Source organism: Triticum aestivum, chromosome 6A, assembly GCF_018294505.1.
Source record: "Triticum aestivum cultivar Chinese Spring chromosome 6A, IWGSC CS RefSeq v2.1, whole genome shotgun sequence".
Classification (NCBI taxonomy): domain Eukaryota; kingdom Viridiplantae; phylum Streptophyta; class Magnoliopsida; order Poales; family Poaceae; genus Triticum; species Triticum aestivum.
The window spans coordinates 111,060,735-111,079,837 of NC_057809.1; the positions used below are offsets into that span (position 1 = coordinate 111,060,735).

The 19,103-nt window shown below is 44.6% G+C and overlaps 3 protein-coding genes, 1 long non-coding RNA gene and 1 pseudogene across 5 annotated transcripts; 3 read left to right on the plus strand and 2 right to left on the minus strand.

Annotated features, from left to right (window-relative positions):
- Window positions 1-1,743: 1,743 nt before the first annotated feature.
- On the plus strand, window positions 1,744-2,681 carry LOC123132389 (early nodulin-like protein 1). Its single transcript, XM_044552171.1, has 2 exons — window positions 1,744-1,963; window positions 2,064-2,681. Exons 1-2 carry the CDS (start codon window positions 1,786-1,788, stop codon window positions 2,504-2,506), a joined length of 621 nt encoding a protein of 206 aa, XP_044408106.1. The 5' UTR covers window positions 1,744-1,785; the 3' UTR covers window positions 2,507-2,681.
- Window positions 2,670-4,987, minus strand: LOC123132390 (40S ribosomal protein S14-3). 2 transcript variants are annotated; one of them, XM_044552172.1, is made up of 6 exons: window positions 4,816-4,987; window positions 3,652-3,771; window positions 3,515-3,560; window positions 3,340-3,425; window positions 3,127-3,256; window positions 2,670-2,999 (listed from the first exon to the last, which is right to left on the minus strand). In XM_044552172.1, exons 1-6 carry the CDS (start codon window positions 4,816-4,818, stop codon window positions 2,932-2,934), a joined length of 453 nt encoding a protein of 150 aa, XP_044408107.1. In that variant the 5' UTR covers window positions 4,819-4,987; the 3' UTR covers window positions 2,670-2,931. The 2 variants fall into 2 exon arrangements, with proteins under 2 accessions (XP_044408107.1, XP_044408108.1); XM_044552173.1 differs by lacking the exon at window positions 4,816-4,987 and adding an exon at window positions 4,074-4,139.
- Window positions 4,988-8,552: 3,565 nt separating this feature from the next.
- Window positions 8,553-9,333, plus strand: LOC123130427 (uncharacterized). Its single transcript, XM_044550327.1, has one exon. The coding sequence runs from the start codon at window positions 8,592-8,594 to the stop codon at window positions 8,973-8,975; it is 384 nt and encodes a 127-aa protein (XP_044406262.1). The 5' UTR covers window positions 8,553-8,591; the 3' UTR covers window positions 8,976-9,333.
- Window positions 9,334-13,384: 4,051 nt separating this feature from the next.
- On the plus strand, window positions 13,385-15,233 carry LOC123130428 (uncharacterized). The gene is made up of 2 exons (XR_006463826.1): window positions 13,385-13,546; window positions 14,321-15,233. It is a non-coding gene; the product is annotated as an uncharacterized lncRNA (long non-coding RNA).
- A 759-nt stretch (window positions 15,234-15,992) lies between these two features.
- LOC123129523 (GDSL esterase/lipase At1g28600-like) overlaps window positions 15,993-19,103 on the minus strand; it is a 36,172-nt pseudogene continuing 33,061 nt past the window's right edge.

A 19,103-nucleotide genomic window follows, 5' to 3' on the forward strand; every position in this document is an offset into this window, starting at 1 on the left:
TTATCCGAACTTCTTTTACATTAGGAAGATAAAAGAAAACTTTGTTTATTCTGCGGATATAATCTATTTTTTCTTGCGAAAAAGGTCTAGGGGCATATATTAAGTAGCATAGGTCCTTACAAACAGACCCTTACAGTAAAATGGAATTACATTCAAATTCGTGGGGTGCCTAAGTCTTCTTCCTCCTATGCCCACCTGCGGCGTGTCGTGAGCATAGCCCGATGCCGCCTCTAGGTCTCTACCATGGTGGAGCAAACTTTTTAAAAATCGGGAGCTTGTAGAAGCAGCGGCTAGGAAGTCGTCCATGCATCTAGGAGACGCGACAGCCATGAGCTGCGAAGCAAATCACCGCCCTGGAGGGAAGAAAAACCCTGCCAATAAGGGCCTGTAGAAACTCCAAAGATCTCGAAAGCCGGACGAATCCAAACAAATTCACTAGGAACCTAGACCAACCAAGATACATAGCTCACACGCCCTTCGCCGGCGAAGAACACACCAAACGAACGAGAATAGGGCGGGAGAGAACATTATTCCTACGTTGAGACAGCGCCACCGCTTCACCGCTCCAAATGAAACAAACCCAAACAAAGCATGAAGAATTCGTAAAGAAAACATGAAAAGTTCACCCATGCCAATGTATGACAGATCCAGATCTGATGTTGAGCTTGCCACCGTCCAGAACCATGCCCTGACGATCTCTCCTCCATGGCTCCAGCCAGACTGGGATCGCCGCACTGAATCCATCCGACCGCCGTCGGATTCACCAATGTTGTAGTCACGACCGCTGACGAAGGCCACCACTCGAGCACACATCACCTTCACCGTCACACAGCAACCCTCCAACACCTCCATCACAGGTTGCCCCCGATCAATACCTCCCCGCCGTTGCGCCCTGTCCGCCGCCAAGAGGGGTAGGTGATCAACACCTTATTGTTCTTATTTTCATATCACTCCATTTAAAACTCATAGACATAATTTTACAGTAACATGCAACTGGAGTTTCACAAACGTTTGCTATTTCGAATTTAGTAGTGTGCAACTGTAAGTCGCTGAGAACTTTTTTCGAATAGTAGGCAATTACTAAGATTTAGCAAAAGCTAGTCGAAAACCGGAAAATATATGAAAACACAGTGACCTATGAAAAAGCTGGAAAGACATTCCTTGCTGTTTAAAAATGAAGGGAAAAGGATTAGAGTCATTATGCCTCTTGTAAGTCAAAAGTGTTATTCTTCTTTCAAATTAAAGAGTGTAAACAGCTTTGGTAGATCGATCTGTCTTGTGTAGATGTGCGTTGATCTTCTCCTACTATACATCAATCACCAAGTCACCGCTAGCCCAGGGTGCAAAAGTACAGACCGTTGCACCTGACCCGACCAATGGCACCAGCCAGCCATCACGTCGCGTGGATCCCAACGTTCACAAGCTAAGCCACGACGCCGATATTCCGGGTGCAAGTGCAACCGGCAAAGCATCGATTCGAAAGGCACACAGCACGCACGCATGCACGCACGCAGTCGCAATGGGGTGGCACAGGGGCGCGCCGCACGAAAAAGGAGACAGACCACCGGCACGTGCATGCCTCCTCCTCTACGTAGTAGTACGTAGCTTGAGGCGACCGCCAAAAGCAAGGCACCCACAGCGTGTAAAGCCGGCCTGCTCGATCAGCTCACGTACGCGGCATGCATGTGCCTACGACTACAAATACGTACGTACCCCGGCCGCCTATACCCATCGACCAATACAAGCATCATCGAGAGTGCAGTTTCTACTTTGTACTAGCTAGCAATGTCGAGCCGTAGATCTTGTGGCCTGGTGCTCGCCTGCGCCGCCCTCATGGCGGCGGTGGCCGGCGCGGCGCAGTACAACGTCGGCGGCGACAACGGCTGGGGCGTGCCCGGCGCCGGCGCCGAGTCCTACAACACCTGGGCCGAGAAGACCACCTTCCAGGTCGGCGACCAGCTCGGTACGTAACCGCACGACCACCTTTCATTTTGCATCTCGGCGACGTGATTTTGATGTGTGTGTGTGTGTGTGATTCATGCATGCATGCGTTGCGTGTGCAGTGTTCGTGTACCCCAAGGACAAGGACTCGGTGCTGCTGGTGGCGCCGGCCGACTACAACGCTTGCAACACCAACACGTACGACAAGCAGTTCACCGACGGCAACACCGTCTTCGACCTCGACCGCGCCGGCGCCTTCTTCTTCATCAGCGGCGTCGACGCCAACTGCCGCGCCAACGAGAAGCTCATCGTCATGGTCGCCGCCGCCGCCAAGGGCGCTCCCACGCCCAGCCAGGGGTCACCCGCAGCAACAGCAACGACCCCGCCGTCTTCTCCCTCAGGTGGCGCCCCGCCAAACTCCCCAGCAGCCCCAAATGCTCCGGCGGGTAACTCAACGCCGGCCAAGGACGCGCCTCCTGGAGCCGCCAGCGGCGCCGGCCTCACGGTGGCAGGCCTCGCCGGCTCGTTCGCGGCATTGTTTGGATACGCCATGCTTGCTTTCTAGTACTGCTTTCCAAACCTATCTTTCACTGCTCCTTTTCAAAGCCGGGAAACTATTTGCTCCTTTTCAGAGGGCAATGTGTCTCTCTGCTCAGATTCTTTTCCGTTATGGTCAATGACAAATGCAATATGATGGTTCCTGAATGAGATAGCACTCAGCATTGGCATTCCAGCACAACATATTATCAGATATATTACTAATAAGAGCCAACCATATTATCAGAAACCATAATAAGGCATGTTCGGACTAGAATATTTTTTGCATAAATACACGATCAGAGATGGTCTGAAGCGAAGCACAGCTCTGAAACTGACAGTAAACAAATCCGAACTTGGAGTAAACTGATCGGCAACTACATAGGATCTATAAGGCTATTCGAACACCGAATTCTCGATCACGGCCATGAGAGACGATGAAAAAGAAGGCGTCTACAGCCTCCTTCCTCTCCTACCACCCTTTCTGCGGGTGCTGTCAGTGGGAACGGGGGTCACGTCCTCTGCAAAGAGAATCAGACATACAATTATTAGTTCTATGCCCAATAAGGACGAGACCACAATGAAACAGCAAAGTAACAAGATATGTGTTCTTCATTTGCATATATGCGGCGGGAAGTCAGAATTTACCAATGCGTCCAATTTTCATGCCAGAACGAGCGAGTGCCCTGAGAGCGGATTGAGCACCAGGTCCAGGAGTCTTGGTCTTGTTGCCTCCAGTGGCACGGAGCTTAATGTGCAAAGCAGTGATGCCGAGCTCCTGGAAGCGCGAGTGGAAAACATATAAGAATCCTGGATGTAGGCACCTGAACAGAAAATAGTCCAATGAAAGCCCATACAAACCTTGCAACGTGTCGCCACATCTTGAGAAGCAAGCATAGCTGCATATGGTGATGACTCGTCACGATCAGCCTTGACCTTCATTCCACCTGCATTGATTATGGGACAATCAAATTTACTTTTAAACCATAAAAAATATAGCTAGATCACGAAAAGAAAATTTAAGTATGGAGCATACCAGTGATACGAACAAGGGTCTCTCTCCCGGACAAGTCAGTGACGTGCTGCAGATGGAGGCTAACACCAGTAAGAAACCGAACAGCACATGACGGTGACAACCATAATAAAGCATGTAATAGGCAAACCAGTACATACGATGAATGTGTCATTGAATGATGCAAAGACATGAGCAACTCCGAAGACATGCTCCCCTTCACGGACAGCAGGTCCAAGAGTAACATTCTCCTCCTTAGGCTCCCTGGTTTTCCTCTTCGACTAGCAAGGCAAATCAGATTTAGCTGAGTACATACTTGACATAATTGCATAACAACATTGAATTAAATTTCACTGTCACAGTAGCAACATTCCAAGTTGGGTATAACAAATTGCGTGCAATAACCTGTCATGCAGTTGCACAATGACAGCTAAAACTAAGTGGAAACTGCATAACAGAAAGTTGAACATGTAATGTAACTAATCAACGGAGCATACTAAGAATTGTTTCTACAACCTGCCAAATGCAGAACTCACATCAACTAAATGGAAAAGGTATTAACTGCAAAATTGTATTCACTTACACTACTATATCCCAAGTTGAGTGTAACTAATTTCATGCCAAAACTTGTCATGTTGTAGCATGATGACAACAAAAACTAGAGTGGAAATGCGTATGAGCAGACAATATGTAACTAATCAGAGCAGCATACTGAGAATTCTTTCAAAATCTACCAATGCAGTATTCTTCTCAGCAAGTAAACAAAAGGAATGTCAAATGAGTTTAAGTTAAATCTTAGCCTCTTCAGTAATCATCTAAGTGTGAACGGCAAGTGTGTATAAATGAATTAGTAAAAGACTGTGGCTCTTGGGAATGTTTGTGAACGAAAACCAGATTTAACCCCTGCCAATATGAGCGCCCCAAATCATTTGGAACACAGGCAAACAGTTCGCCACTAAGATCATCACCTACAAAACACAGAAACCCTTCATCCAGATCGAACTTGAAATCTCTCTACCAGTTCAGCTGTTCTTTTTCTCGAATACGTTCAGCTGTTAAAAAATCAAAGCACCAGGTTACAGTTCCAGTCTCTACTCTCTAGGCACCTAAATCGCAGAGCTACAGCCAGCCAGTTCCATCATACGCCAGCACTGAATGATACTGCAAAAGTTCCATAAAAATGGCAGAACGCCTTAGATCACAAACTGCAGCTGCACATCTTGCCGGATTCCCCTAACTGAACTAGCGTCCGCACAGCGAATCCGTCGCGCGAACTCGACAGCCATGGAAATGCCAGGTGAGGGGCGACGGAGGCGAAGGCATACCATGGTGGACCGAGGCGACGAGGGATCGAGGCGCCTTCTCCTTGTGCTTCAGGTCGCGAGCTCGCCGCCGCCGCCGCCGGAGTTTCGTTAAGTGTGAGAAAGGTATTAGCGGGAGAGGTTATATGCGACGGCGGCGGATGCCGGGTACTAGGGTTTAATGCGGAGGCTGAAGCAGTGTCTGCAAGTGGGACCGGTGATCGCATGGGCCTAGATGGCCGCCCAGGCCAGAAAAAAAAGGCAGCAAATGGGCTCATTTATTAGTACGGTTGGGCTCATTTATTAGTACGGTTGGGCTCACACCTCATGAAGGTACACTGAAAATGGTAATTTATCTCTTATTCAACAAGTAATTCATATTTTGGCCTATTTTTAACCCCCAAAGGGTTACAATCTATCATGTGTGCATCGAGTTGTGAAGGAGATGTCGACACATGTACGTACGCCCGTGCATATGAGGCTTGCATTAAGTTTACCACACTTGTGTTTCTATCATGTAATCATGCACTAAAAATTTGTTCATGTGAAAACTTGCTGTAGTATGCACGTTGCACGATTTGTTTTTGTGTGCAGGGCACAATATACATGGTCTTATTTTTTTTGGAAAAGAATGTGTAAATTCTCATGTTAATGGTAGATGTTGCTTCTCTTTAAACTATACTATCCAAATTCCAAATGTCAATTTTCAAAGAACTTTCATGAAGTATTTAGTCAGATGGTTGGTCAGTGTATTATTTGTACCATTTTTGGCTCTATATTTGCAAAAGTTGCTTCGTAGTGTATTCATAAGGTTTGGTTAGTTCAGCACTTGCAAAATAATGTCCCATTTTGTGTATCAGGTCCATCCTTCCATCATTTTTTTCATAAACACGGATTAATTATGGAAAAGAGGTGAAATATCTCTGGAAACATTGTGTCTTCAAAATGATGGTAATGGCATATATCTTCTGCGGCTTGCAACATTGTGTCTTCAACTGAACTTGCGCAGAACTCATGATGTTGCAGGATAGATTAGAGTTATACTTGAAGGGAAATTCAACCATAAATAATTAATATCTCTTATTGTCTTATAATATGTGCTCCGAAAGGAATATGCATGACACTGAAGTATGTTGAAGACACAAAGTAATATCAATCTGACTATTATGTATGTCGTCCTTCGTGAAAAATGAGCTTGCTTTGTTTTTAGTCCTTTGAGAAAACTAAGCTTAGTTTTTTTGTATCTCTCGCAAATAAACCCGTTTGGTGCATCCTAGCTCCAAATAAGGAGGTTTTTTTACTGCAATGCAGTATCTTAAGGTTAATGCAGAATGCTAATAGGCTAATGCAGAAAATCATGTGTTATATATGTTCTGCCGCAATTCCATGGTCTGGGCTTCTTCATGTTTTTCTCAAGGATTTAAAATCACATGCTCATCTTTGCGGTTGCTCGAGGAAGCATGGGTTCAGTGATAGATGAGAGTCAAATAAAAAAAGGAGAATTACACTTTTGCCCCTAGTTGTGTCAGCCTGTGGGTTTTGCCCTTAATTTTTTTTTGCTCTGCTCAGTTTTGCCCTTTGTTTTGTCTCTGGGGTTGTCTGTGTGCTATTTGATTGTTTGAACAATACTTCAAAAATTCATTAAAAATTTCATATGAGCTCATAAAAATGCAAATAAAATATCAAAATATTCAGAAAAACATTACCTTTATGTGCATGTCATTTGTACTTATGAGAACTTAATTGGTTAGATTTCTTGTGAAGGAACCACTTTCCCGGATTCAAATCTTAGACTTGATGCTGGTGGTCATTTTGTCATGATTTATCCTATACTTTCAGGCCATGCTCTTCAATGGGAGCCAATGTTTCTATTAACCACGAGGCCTTGGCACCATAAGTGATCTTGAACGGCATTGTTTAAAAGGTTTACAAATATGTCGCACAAGCACACAAGTAGTGGAGGTTAAAACTGAAATTCACTCTATTTTCTTTAACAATTTTTGAGAACCTTGAGGCTGCTCGCAACGGCATGCACGCACAAGCGCAACTCCAAAGGGCTAACACATTTCATTCGCCAGCGTCCGTTTTGATCCATGCGGACCAGAAACACGGCCCAATGCACCAACACAAATGGATGGATGCTCGTTTTCATGTCCACTTCGACCTATTTCCAGCACAAATTTGGTCTGGTTTTGGATCCGCGCGAAAACACTCCTCGGACGCCCGCAACGTCCTTCTCTTGTCCTCCACTGACCCGCTTGTTGGTGGCACACATGCCATTCCAACCCCCTCCCAAAATGAGCTTGGGCTCCCCAGCCTCGTCGTCGTAGCCGCCACCACCCAGCTTCCGGCCTCTTCGCCACCTCCGGCACCCCACCCATCCGGCACCGCATCCACCGTCGACGTTGCTCCACTTTTTGCCGCAGATGGTGTAGCTCGCGGACCGTACCCTACCAAGGGGCGTCGCCGCCCTTCCGCACACCACCACCACCTCCACGGTTGGAGGCATAGATTGTATGTACTGAGAATGGAAGAATTCTCCATTTGCTTGGCAGGGGCAATATAAGGGACATGTCGATGGTTGCACGGCTATACTTGAAGTTTTGGCATCATAAGATCTCTTGATTTGGCACCCTTTTTTTGACATGGTAGGTTCTCATAATGACATCAACGTGCTTCAGTGCTCTCCGGTGTTCTCGAGGCTTTCGGAAAGCAACGACCCATAGGTCAAGTATAACATCACTTGCCGCCAACACAATAAGGGATACTACCTAGCTGAACCCCAAGGAGAGAGGAGGGGTAGGTTTGCCGAAGAACAAGAGAGTGCTAGGAAAAGAGTGCACAACATGATCGTAGAGGATAAGCGTGATGACAATATTTTTTTAGGGTGGGATTACCATAGTGAAAATGTTGAGCCTGAGAGTGGAGTGGCAACGTTTGTACAGTTCATTCAATTTAATCTTAAAATACGTGATCGTGTAACTCGTAGTCAATTTCAAAATGATTTGATTGAGCATAAGTGGACTCAGTCTCTGCTCTTTTTCCTTCCTACAATTTTCAGGCCACGCGTCACCTCTTTCGACGGCCAGTGGTCACCGTCTCGTCACCGGCCATATATGGACAAAAGTTGAGACGAAAACGTAATTCTCAGATGTGTATGTATACCGTCTTCGTGCCCGGCTGCGCACGGCGTTGCTGAGCTTCTCAGACGCTCTTCCAGCGCCGTATATGGACAACGTCGGCCGTCCGGCCTGCCGGACAAGAGCGTCGCCAACGTACACGTACCCAGCCCCAGCCGCAAAACCACACAAATGCATGCATGGCAAAGATGAACAGAAAACGAAATAAGTTCCTCTTCGCCGCCCGTGCGCGCGACACGTCGCCGACCCGCCGTCGCCGTCGCGGGCGCGCGCTCCGGCATGCGCGTTGCTAGCTACAGTAGCCGGCAGGGGCCGCATTAACTCCACGTTGAACGCTGGCCCGACGCGACCGGGACATGCATGACGCCATCACGCCCGCCTTTTCCCGGAAAGCTGCGTCGGCGAGCGCGCGGCACCGTGCGTGCATGGGAGGCCGGAGAGCGAGCTATGGCCCCTAGACCCGTACACCTGTGCGACCCGTCTTGTCGGAGAGGCCGCGACGACGGCGACGCCACCGTCCGCTTCTAGCTCTGCCGTGTGGCCCATGGCATAGAGCTGGTCTCGCGCGAGTATAAATACGCCCCGCCATGAGCCCTGGGGTGGCCACACGCAACGCCAAGGCCTACGCACTGATACTCTACGGTGTGATCGATCGACGTCATGGCGAAGGTGCAGGTGAGGGCGAGGTTCGTAACGGAGGTGGCGCCGCCGCAGCTCGTGTCGGTCGTGCGGCGGAGGAAGGTGCCGAGGAGCCTCGACACGATCGTCGAGGACGACAGGGAGCTGCAGCAGCTGGCCTACGGCGACCATCATCATCATCATCATCATCATCATCATCGTCAGGCTACTGCCTCCGCGGCGTCGATGAAGAGGGCGTTGCCGGCCGGCGCGCGCACTGGCGGTGCCGGGTTCATGAGGGAGCTCAGCAGCTGCTTCTCCGGCAACGGCGTCCACGGCCAGGCGGGCGGTGGCGGCTGGGAGAGCACGCGCAGCAAAGGGCACGGCCGACGAGCCGTGTTTGCTCACCGGACGCATGCAAATTAAGCAAACGAACAAGGCTTGCTGCTGAACTTGGGCGTCCACATCCATGTCTGTTACTAGCTCGATCAATCTCATTAGTGTGCCCTTGTCCCGTTCCGAAGACTAATAGTAGTACTAGTATGCTAGCATGCGTAGCTAAGCTTTGATGTGACTATGGATTTTTGACGATGTTCATTTAGTGAGAGGAGACCTGTCGATTATGAGACGTGTGCAATAACTTCGTCAATCTAAAGAAATATTGTGTTGGCGCAATATTTCAAAGGTGCTCGTTGGATAGAATGTTCATTTGTGTATTGTATGGATGAGTGTATGCGTGTATGCAAGCACCTACATTTGCTCTGTATTAAAAAAAGATAGTGGATTCGGCATTTTCTATAAACTATCGTATGAGGGATGCAAGAGTATATAAGTATCTCTCTTTGAATGAAAAATAAGGTTCTGTCGTCCTCGCCATTCATCCAACCTTACTTCTTCTTTCTCTTTTTGTTTTGATTTTTTGTCACATCTCTAACTTTTTTTCATTAGTTTTCCCTGAAAATCGACTTAATTGTCCTCCATTTAATGGCTTATCAAATAAAATTATTATTCTCTTTGACAAGCAAATAAGGCCTTGCCAAATACAATAAAATTCTATTTTTTACTTGGGCAGGTAAATCACCATAAATTTTCATTTAATAATCGCTTATTGCTACAATTTTCATCTAACGTCCTAGAATATTTATATCTTTTGCAACATGTAATAAATATTAGAGTAGGATTCATTTTTTACCCCATTTTTTGCTTTTGTGACAGATTTTACATATCTTTTAAAAATTCTCAATTTATATCCCATGCATTGATGCACTTTATACCACATTTTACCCGCATGTGCCACATTTTTCTCCATTTTGTGCTGACTAGGTGCCACATAGATGTTTTTTAATCTAGTTTTTTGAGCTATCTTTTTGCAGCAGTAGACCAGATCGACGCAAAGGTCAACTCGCATGACCTTCCCTGCCCTCGGTAAGCTCATCAGCGGAGATGTCGCCGTTGCTCCCCATCCCCTGAGGAAGCGTCTCCCACCTCTGCCACCAACCCTGGGCTTGGACGCGCATTGCTCCGCGGTCGCCAACATGTACGCCGGGGTTGGTGTGCTTGGGGTATGAATGTGAAGATCAGTGGAGTTCCGTTCTGGCGGAAGAATGAGGGGCCCGTTCTGGCGGAAGAATGAGGGGCCCGTTCTAGCGGTAGGAATATCGGGGCACATGTCCATTCCTTCCACCTCCATGGTGGTGAAGAATGAGGGGGGGAGAACGTCGGTTTTGCCCATCGATCACTCATCGGAGAGGAAGCAACCCGCAAAAATAAAGAAACACCCTGCTTCACTTGATAGAAGGGAACAATGGATGGAAAGGGGAAGCCTGTATCGAGAAACAAAATGAGAATTGACTTGGATCATTGTCGGTAGCCCCAACCCACCCGCCTAAGCCTGCATCGAGGGCATAAGAAGAGAAGGGAGCTCCTATTCCGCGCAGTGGAAGCTAAGAAGACGCGATGCGCACCCCCCCCCCTCCGCTTCATTTTTGGCCGGCCCATTTGCGGGTAAGACCCCCCTTTTTGTTTTTTCCCTTTTGTTTCATTTTGTTGCTTCCAATCAAATTCAGGATTTTTTTTAAAAAGGCATGATTTTGAAAAAATGTTCTAAATATTATGAAATTTCCAAAGTTATAATTTTTTCATGAATTTAAAATATGTTTGCAAAATTTAAAAAATGTTAACAAACTAAAAAAAACTTCAGATTTTTCTAAAAATTGTTGCAAAAATTAAAAAGTTTTCATCGATTAAAAAATCATTGTTGATTAGAAAATTATTCACAAATTGCAAAAATTATTTTAAAATTTGATAAATATTAAATAATTCAAAATATATTCATACTTATTTAAAAAAAATTCCCAAATTTCTAAAGGTGTTCATCGATTAAAAAATGTTCACAAAATTAATATTTTTGACGTATTTCAAAAATATTTTCTAAATTATGAAAAATTTCAAGAACTTATAAATTTTTCACGAGTTTGATTTTTTTGTGAAAAAACAAAATCATTTTCACGAATTTAAAATTTAGTTTGTGAGTTCAAACAATGTTCACTAATTTTCAAAAATCTTTGAAATTTTGTCAAGAATATCAAAAAACTATTCGTGAAATAAAAATATGTTCACGAAGTCAAAAAATACTCGTGAGTTCAACATCTGTTCACGACTTGTGAAAGAATGTTTCCAAGTTTGAGAAAAATGTACATGATTTTCTAAAATTGTTCTCCAATTCAAAATATTCACTATTTCAAGAAATATACGTGAATTCAATAAATGTTTGCCAAACGGAAGAGATGGAATAAAAATAAAAATAAAAGAACAAACTAAAATGAAAAAAACTAGATTTTTTTTTGAAAGAACAGAAACTGGAAAATTCTATAACTTCCCAAACCGGAATAGCAAGTCTTTCATACAAGGCTATTTGGGCCGCCGAATATGGGACGTAGCAAACGTCTGGTTTCTATCCAGCGACCTACGAGCTAAATAGGAGCCATGAGGGGAGCGTCTATACAGCGCGGTACGCGCCCGCAGCCACGGGAGCCCTGCTCCCCCGCTCGCCATCATGGACCGGCCCATGTGTAGGGCGGGGAGCCCCTTGTTTTTTTAGCCTTTTTTCTGTTTTCAGCTTTATTTTGTTTTTAAATATAATTAGTATTTCAGAAAAAGTTACAAATTGTCCAATTATTCGTGAATTCATAAATTGTTCACAATTTGAATTTTTTTCAGGAAATGATAAATTCTCAAGGAATCAAGAAATGTTCGCAATTTCAAAAATAATGTTAGTCTATTCAAAAAATGTTTATAATTTCAAAAACAAATTATGATTTCAGAAAATGTGCACAATTTTAGAAAAATATTCACGATTTCAAAAAAAATGTCCACGATTTCAAAAAAAGAGAAACAGAACATTAAAGAAAAGAGAACAAGAAAAATGTTCACGATTTGAAAAAATGTTCATGATTTCAAAAAAAAAAGAGAAACAGAACATTAAAGAAAAGAGAAAAAATAAAAATGTTCAAGATTTCAAAAAAATAGTTCACGATTTCAGAAAAAGAGAAACAGGACATTAAAGAAAAGAGAAAAAGAAACAAATTAATCAGAAAAGGTAAAAAGAAAAAGGTAATACAAAATAAAAAACCGGTAAAAATAAACAAGAAAAAACCGGTTTTGGGAAGGTTCTAGAACCTTCCCAAAACCGGTGGGGACGAATCCCTATATGGGCCGGCCCAAAAAGCTGTGGACGTTCTGGGGGGTAAGCGCCCACTCGCTAGCGGCGACCTACGCGCCGCATAGGAACCCCGAGCCGTGAGCGTCCGCGAAACTCAGGGGTACTTGTTTGGTCGCTATACGGTGACCATATGTTGTGTTGTGTTGTTTCTCGTGGCCTTTAGGTCTGCGAGGGTGTCATTGACTTATCGTCGGGCCTCGCCTTTTATCTGGTAAACATATTTCACGTTGCTAAAAAAAGGGGCCTGCTACGCGTCGACCGGCGGATATTTTAAAAAGATCCGCCGCCTCGCGAGCCGTCAGATCTAACACAATTGATCAGCCCCACGTTTTCCTCCACTTTGCAACAGAGGTTTTGTTGCGGAAAATATTTGCAACACAGATTATGTTGCGGTTTTTTTTTGTAACATAGGCTGTGTTGCAGGATTTTTTTTTTGCAACATAGATCGTGTTGCAGAAAAATAAACTGCAACATGACCGAATATTTTTTTTGCATTACGGGCATCTCCGATTTGTTCTCTGTATTCCTGCAACAAGATCGTTGTTGCAAAGTTTGCAACAACGTTTTTGACATCTTCTCTGTATCCCTATTCCTGCAACAAGACTATAGTTGCAAAAAAATTACAACAAAGATCATGTTGCAAAAAACGTGAAGAGAGAGATAGAGAGGAGAAGCCAGGGTGAGAGGCGTAGGGCGTGCTTGCAGCCCAACAACAGGGGCAGCGGACATCCATGATGGTGGCGGTGTGCTTCATTGGTGGTGAGAGAGAGAGAGAGAGAGAGAGAGAGAGAGAGAGAGACCAGGGGAATGGAAAGAGCGTTCTGGAGAAGACGCGACGCGCGACGGTCTGGTTCAGAACACATACACGTAAGTGGGTTTCAGAAAGGCACGATACGAAGAGTTTTCCTAAAAAAACAGATTTCACCGGCTCAAAAAAATGGATTTCACCGGCTCATGCACAAATCCTTTTTAAAATTTGCTCTATTGTCCATTGATCTTTTGTGTGCATGTTTTTGTCTTTCATTAATTTGAATAATAAACTCGAATAATAACTTTATGATACATGTGTTTTGTACAAATATTTCTCATGTTCAACCGGTAATGAACAGTTTTATCAATCTGGTGAGCATATGAGGCTGCAGTACTGGGTTTATGCTAAGAAGTTAGACTGTTTGCTGATTAATTCGTGTCAAATAGTAGCAGTTTTCTAATCCAAGTTCATTTGATTTTGTAGGGCAGGGGGAGATCCAATACCAAGATTTATGATTTGACATGAGTGAGTATATTGTTCTGGCTTTATGATACATGTGTTTTGTACAAATATTTCTCATGTTCAACCGGTAATGAACATATGCTCTTTTCTGATGGTGCATTAATCAATGTTTCGAAACTTATGTATCTGTGATAAAAATATTGAAGTAATGGATATGTCGATAATTTGCTATCAAGCAAAGAGGTAGATTCATAATATGATGGTGGTTATAAGAAGAAGTCGGTTCATTTACTGCTGCAGTAAGAAAGTGGAACAAACTGATTTTGTGCACATAGTAAATTTGCTTGCATGCTATTTTTTATGCATTTCCTGCATACTGAGGGGTGTGTGCGTGATCTCTTTTCTAAGGCCATGAAATATTTTAAGGTAGCTGCTCTTGATGAGGGTCAATAGGTTGCGTACTGTACTTCTTCAGATGCTTTCTTGCATAATGAGCTATGTGCATGCTCTCTTTCCTCAAGTCAAGATTTGGTCAGGGAAGCTACTTAGTATATGTATGTCCAATAAATTCAGAAGTAGGATAACATGGCTTGGAGGTTGCATCATGAGTCTGAAACCAAGGCTCTCCTGTCCACATAATGACCTCATCACAAAAACAAAACCATTTGATGATTTATATACGATTTTACTATAGTTATTCTCCTGTCAAATGTTGTTCATGTAGAAAGGACTACATGCAGAAATAAGATCATAGTAATACTTTTTCAATGATTATCTTGGATGTCATGTCTTCATGTTATTCAAGGATTTTGATATCTGAAAGTTATGACAATATAGATAGGGAGATAGCCCTCCGTGTCCTGGAGGTCACTGTAGGCTGCAGCGAAGGGCACACTGCAATTAGCGGGCACACGGATGCAGTGATCCTGCATAAGCTTTGCTGTGTTGATTTCTTGTCAAGGACGCTGCTGTCCAAGCCTTTCCTCTGCCTTGATTAGTGGTACTTCTCTCCCATTCAACATGTTTCACTAATTTATTTGATTATTGAGTGATATGACCTAATTAATCTGTACTTGGACACACAGCCAAAGAGTAGCATGCAAACTTTGTACTCTCTCCGTCCCAAAATTCTTGTCTTAGATTTGTTCAAGTATGGATGTATCTACTTACGTTTTAGTGTTAGATACGTCCATATCTAGACAAATTTAAGACAAGAATTTTGGGACGAAGGGAGTACAAGACAGTCTGACCTAGCACTTGGTAATGAGATGAAATATGTTCGGTAATGCAAGCATTTTTGTAGGGAATCACTGACACCATGAACCTATTTGTAAAGCAGAGGATGAAGCGTTCATTCAATTTATAGATTGAGAAATGAAATAGGTAGCGGAGCAATTGATAAGTAGGGAGTGAGGCATTGATCAACAATTGATAAAGCAGGGAAATGAGGCGAGGCATTGATCCCAATTATCCATGGGAAACGGAAGAGAGGCAACAATTTCAGAGAATAAGAAGGCCACCGTGCAGATCTTGGGTACAATTAATATTCAGAGATAGTATAGAGCTGCCCATGTGTGTAAAACAACGGAGACAAGGCATAGACATAGGTGATACTATACTACTCTGTCCGGCATGGTACATACTAACTTTTTCTCTCCCTAGGTCCTTCCCCTACTTATTCTTGTTGACAATGCACTTTGTCGAATTATTATTGCCAAGGCTTCAATTGTAAGGAAAGGATTTTTCTGTATGTACATTACAATCTCAAATTAATTGCTTACCAATTTTGAACCATTATTATAATCTAAGCTTCTTCATGGGAAATAAATAATATGGATGATCATTTTTGTTCATGGATTATTATTGCCAAGGCCTCGCTAAGACAAGATATAACCAGAAATCCTTGTTCTACGTATACGCACATGTTATCATTTGGTTCTGTTACCGAACTATTATTTTTTTATTTTTGCATGAGATTACCATTGTTTCTTTTAAGGTGCTGTATATTTGTTTTTTAATTGAGATTTCATTTCTTTCAATTATTTTTAAGGTATATAGTTTGTATGACCTTGCACAATACAAGATATATTTTTTGCTATGTGGTCCTCGGTGTCACCTTTGTAAGGATTACTTCGTTTGTAGATATCTACGGCAAAATCGAAGTCGTCAAATCGAAAGTGATGGGTGATACTTTGTTCGCTGGGCGCCAATGTCTAACACTCTTGCCTGATAATGTTATGTGCCGGGATGAGAGCAAACGAGAGATGGCACGATGTGTGTGCCTAATGAAGAAGGATCTTTGTGCAATCCTGATTTTGCCGGACACAAACGGCACTCACTAAGGAACATATGTTTGTAACCGTACCTGTTTGAGATTTGCTCTGGGTGTTGTGTTAGGATTTGTATCCCGTTGCAACGCGCGGGCATATGTGCTAGTTTATTATCATGTATACTGCAGCTATACGAATCGATCCCAATAAGAATTATCTAGGATCACCAAGAATCCCATCTAGCAAAGATGGAGCAGCGGGGTGTCGGCGAACGGCCCGTTCAGCACGCCGTCGGAGACAATCTTGTATGCCTTCTCCGTCATGTGCAGGCCGTCCCAGCTGGCGAACCCGTCGGGGCTGCCCCACAGCTTCGTCTGGTTGTTGCACGCCCCGCCGGTGTGTGGTACGGCCCGTTGCCGCCGCAGCACGCGACGAGCGGGTCGGCGATGCCGTACGCCTGCGGCTTCTGGACGAACTGCATGGCGGCGCCGTAGTAGTCGGCGTAGACGACCTTGACGCCGGGGTTCTTCGACCGGAGCCGGGCGAGCTCCTGCTGCAGCGCCCGGTTGTGCTTCTGGGAGAACTCGTTGTACCACTTGAGGCAGTGGAACTCGTCGTAGTCGGCCGTGACGTTGCTCTGGTGGGCGCTCAGGTAGGTCGGCACGCACCCGATGGGGAAGTTGCCCGGGACGACGATCGTCCTGGCGCCGAGGTCGATCACCTCCTGCACGGCGGCGCCGATGTGGGCGACCACGTCGGGCAGGTACTCCTCCGGCGTCTCGCGGGGTTTACTGGGGTTGCCGAACCAGAAGTTGTAGTCGTTCCCGCCGATCTCGCCCACCAGCACCAGGGACTCGTTCAGGAGAGCCCTCGTGGCGACTGCAAGGCACAAGACGAGATCTATTGAACCACACGTACGAACGTGAAATAGACGACGCATGCATTGCATGCACGTGCATATGATATGCATGTACTATGTTACTCACCGTCCCCTGGAGCGATGCGCGCGAGGACCTTCTTGAAGGAGGCGAGCTGCCGGTCCAGGGTGGAAGGCGGGTTCACTGTGAAGTTGTACTTGGTCTTGAAGTACTCCGGCGGCAGCGCCGTGGAGCCAAACACGGCGAAGTTGGCGCCGGTGGGGAACTGCCCGGTCGCCTCCTCCGGGATGCTGGGCGGCAGCAGCGGCAGGCCCAACGCCTCCGCTGAAACATGCATGCACACATCGCTTTAGGCCTTTGGCAAAATATCAGTAAACGATGATGGCGACGGCGGCTCACCATAGAAGTCGACGACGACACGGCCGTCGGAGATGCGGCCGCTGGGGTGCTTGAAGAAGGTCATGCCAAAGGGGAGCTCCTTGAGTGGCGACGGGCCGTTGCCGATGGTGTACACGAAGTTGCCGGTGTCGATGAGGGAGTCACCGAACGCGAAGAAGCGCTTGTAGCTGCAGCCGCACAGCGCCACGTCCGCGTTGAGAAGCACCGCCACGACGGAGATGGCGAGCACGACGGCGGAGGAGCACGTGCGACTACCCATATCTGAAAATCAAGGACGTGTACTACATCGAATCGAAAAAACAAGTCCTTTTATAGAACTTCATGGGGTATGCGTGTGGGTGACATATATGGAATAATGCATATCAATATGTGCATCAATTAAGGATTATGTAAGGCGGCGGACGTATATACATGAGGTGAATTATATAAAAGGTTGATTTACTTCTATATATATACATGCATTGTTCCTTATTAAGGAGAAGAGATATGGTTTTTATGGCATCGTTGGTCCATCGTCCATGTATATATCGGCCGGCAAGGCCAATGTTTCGCGCTCTAGTTTCTTTGGACAAACAAAAAAAGAGGAAGCTAATCTATTGCCTAAAATAAAATCTTCTCTTCAAATTATTTAGTGCTGGCAAAGAAAGTGTATATATTTTCCTTAAAAAAAGTGTTTATGTATCTCCAAGACAAGTGGTGATTAAGATTTAGTTACAAAACATTTTTGTGAAAAGTTATTTATCAAACCGGCAAACACAATGTTCTATCTTCCAAATAAAAATTGCATCGTTCCATTATACATTCTCTTATCATTGCTATTTACTAGCAAAGGGCCCATGTGCTGGAATGGATGCAGAATAAATCGATATGTGCTTGGACACCTAAAAATATATTTAAAACTCAATCATCTTAGGGTTCATCCTAATTATTGTTTGGTTTTATGGGTTACCCCAATTGCGGTCCTCTAATTCCACTATACGACAGTTCTCTCAAAAGAAAAATAAAGCACTTCACTTATTTCACAATCTTTTTTCTTTTTTCTTTTGGATCAATCTTATTTGTTTGTAGCACCGATATCCAAAATTATGATCTTGCTTTCACCACAAACTTATTAGTTTAAAGTGTAAATTTGACGACAAAATTGCATTTAGCTTGGCATGTGGTCCCAGTTGTGCAAACTGTACGATGACGTACCTCGTGTGGAGCACAGGTGGACGGTGTTCAAGTCGGCGGAATGACGAGATTGAAAGCTTCAAGGGTTACAATAATTGAGTTGGGGTGTCGACCGAGTGGCTCAAGGCCCTTCTGTTCCGACGAAGTCGGTGGAACAATGAGATTAGAAACTTCTGGCATGGCTATTTAGAGCAAAGGAACTTGCAATTGAGTTGGGGTTTAGGTCGAGGAGCTTAAGGATTTTTTCATAGAGAAGAAGGGCAGTCAGACGAAGTCTATGTCTGGCACCCCTTTGGCCGTGTGGTTGAGCAGTTCTGTTGCGCATTCCGCATGACATATGAGGACATCAGATGCAGCTGGTGCCAGGCGTGTGTATAGGAAGAGTTTGTCAGCAGTCGATTGCAGTTATTCCTATCCTGCACCTCGATCCTCAATGTTTCATCCGTTGAGTTATCACAACTCTATGCGTGTGGAATTCCTCTTGCAAAATATCCCCACGTTTTACGAAAAAATGTAGACCACTGCATACGTAGGCGGACATGCGGTATTCATCAATCATACGGAACCCTGCTTAACTAAATTGCATAAAGTAGGGCATCCTTACTGGATCAGGGTGATGTCATTATCTTTTGGTCCCCATGGTCAAACCGGTGCGGCATGCTTCATTCTGCCATACTCTCTCATCAATGTATATGCAATCACGTAGCCACGTACTTCCTCCGTTCCTTTATATAATGTGTATTTATTTTTTAATAAAATTACACAAGATGCATTTCTTGTAAATCATCATAATTCCCTTTTCATCCCTCCAGAAAAAGAGGAAAGTATCTCTCTCCTGATTTCCTGTATCTCTCCTTGTATCAAGAAAAAGAAAACAATCTCTCTCTCGATTGCATGTAT

Excerpts from the sequence above, each read along its gene's own strand:
- LOC123132389 (XM_044552171.1), top strand. The coding sequence starts at position 1,786 with ATGTCGAGCCGTAGATCTTGTGGCCTGGTGCTCGCCTGCGCCGCCCTC. Across the intron at positions 1,964-2,063 it reads CCAGGTCGGCGACCAGCTCG|TGTTCGTGTACCCCAAGGAC; the intron begins GTACGTAACCGC and ends TTGCGTGTGCAG.
- LOC123132390 (XM_044552173.1), bottom strand. The coding sequence starts at position 4,124 with ATGACAAGTTTTGGCATGAAATTAGTTACACTCAACTTGGGATATAGT. Across the intron at positions 3,561-3,651 it reads CATTCAATGACACATTCATC|CACGTCACTGACTTGTCCGG; the intron begins GTATGTACTGGT and ends CTCCATCTGCAG. Across the intron at positions 3,426-3,514 it reads GACCCTTGTTCGTATCACTG|GTGGAATGAAGGTCAAGGCT; the intron begins GTATGCTCCATA and ends TAATCAATGCAG.
- LOC123130427 (XM_044550327.1), top strand. The coding sequence starts at position 8,592 with ATGGCGAAGGTGCAGGTGAGGGCGAGGTTCGTAACGGAGGTGGCGCCG.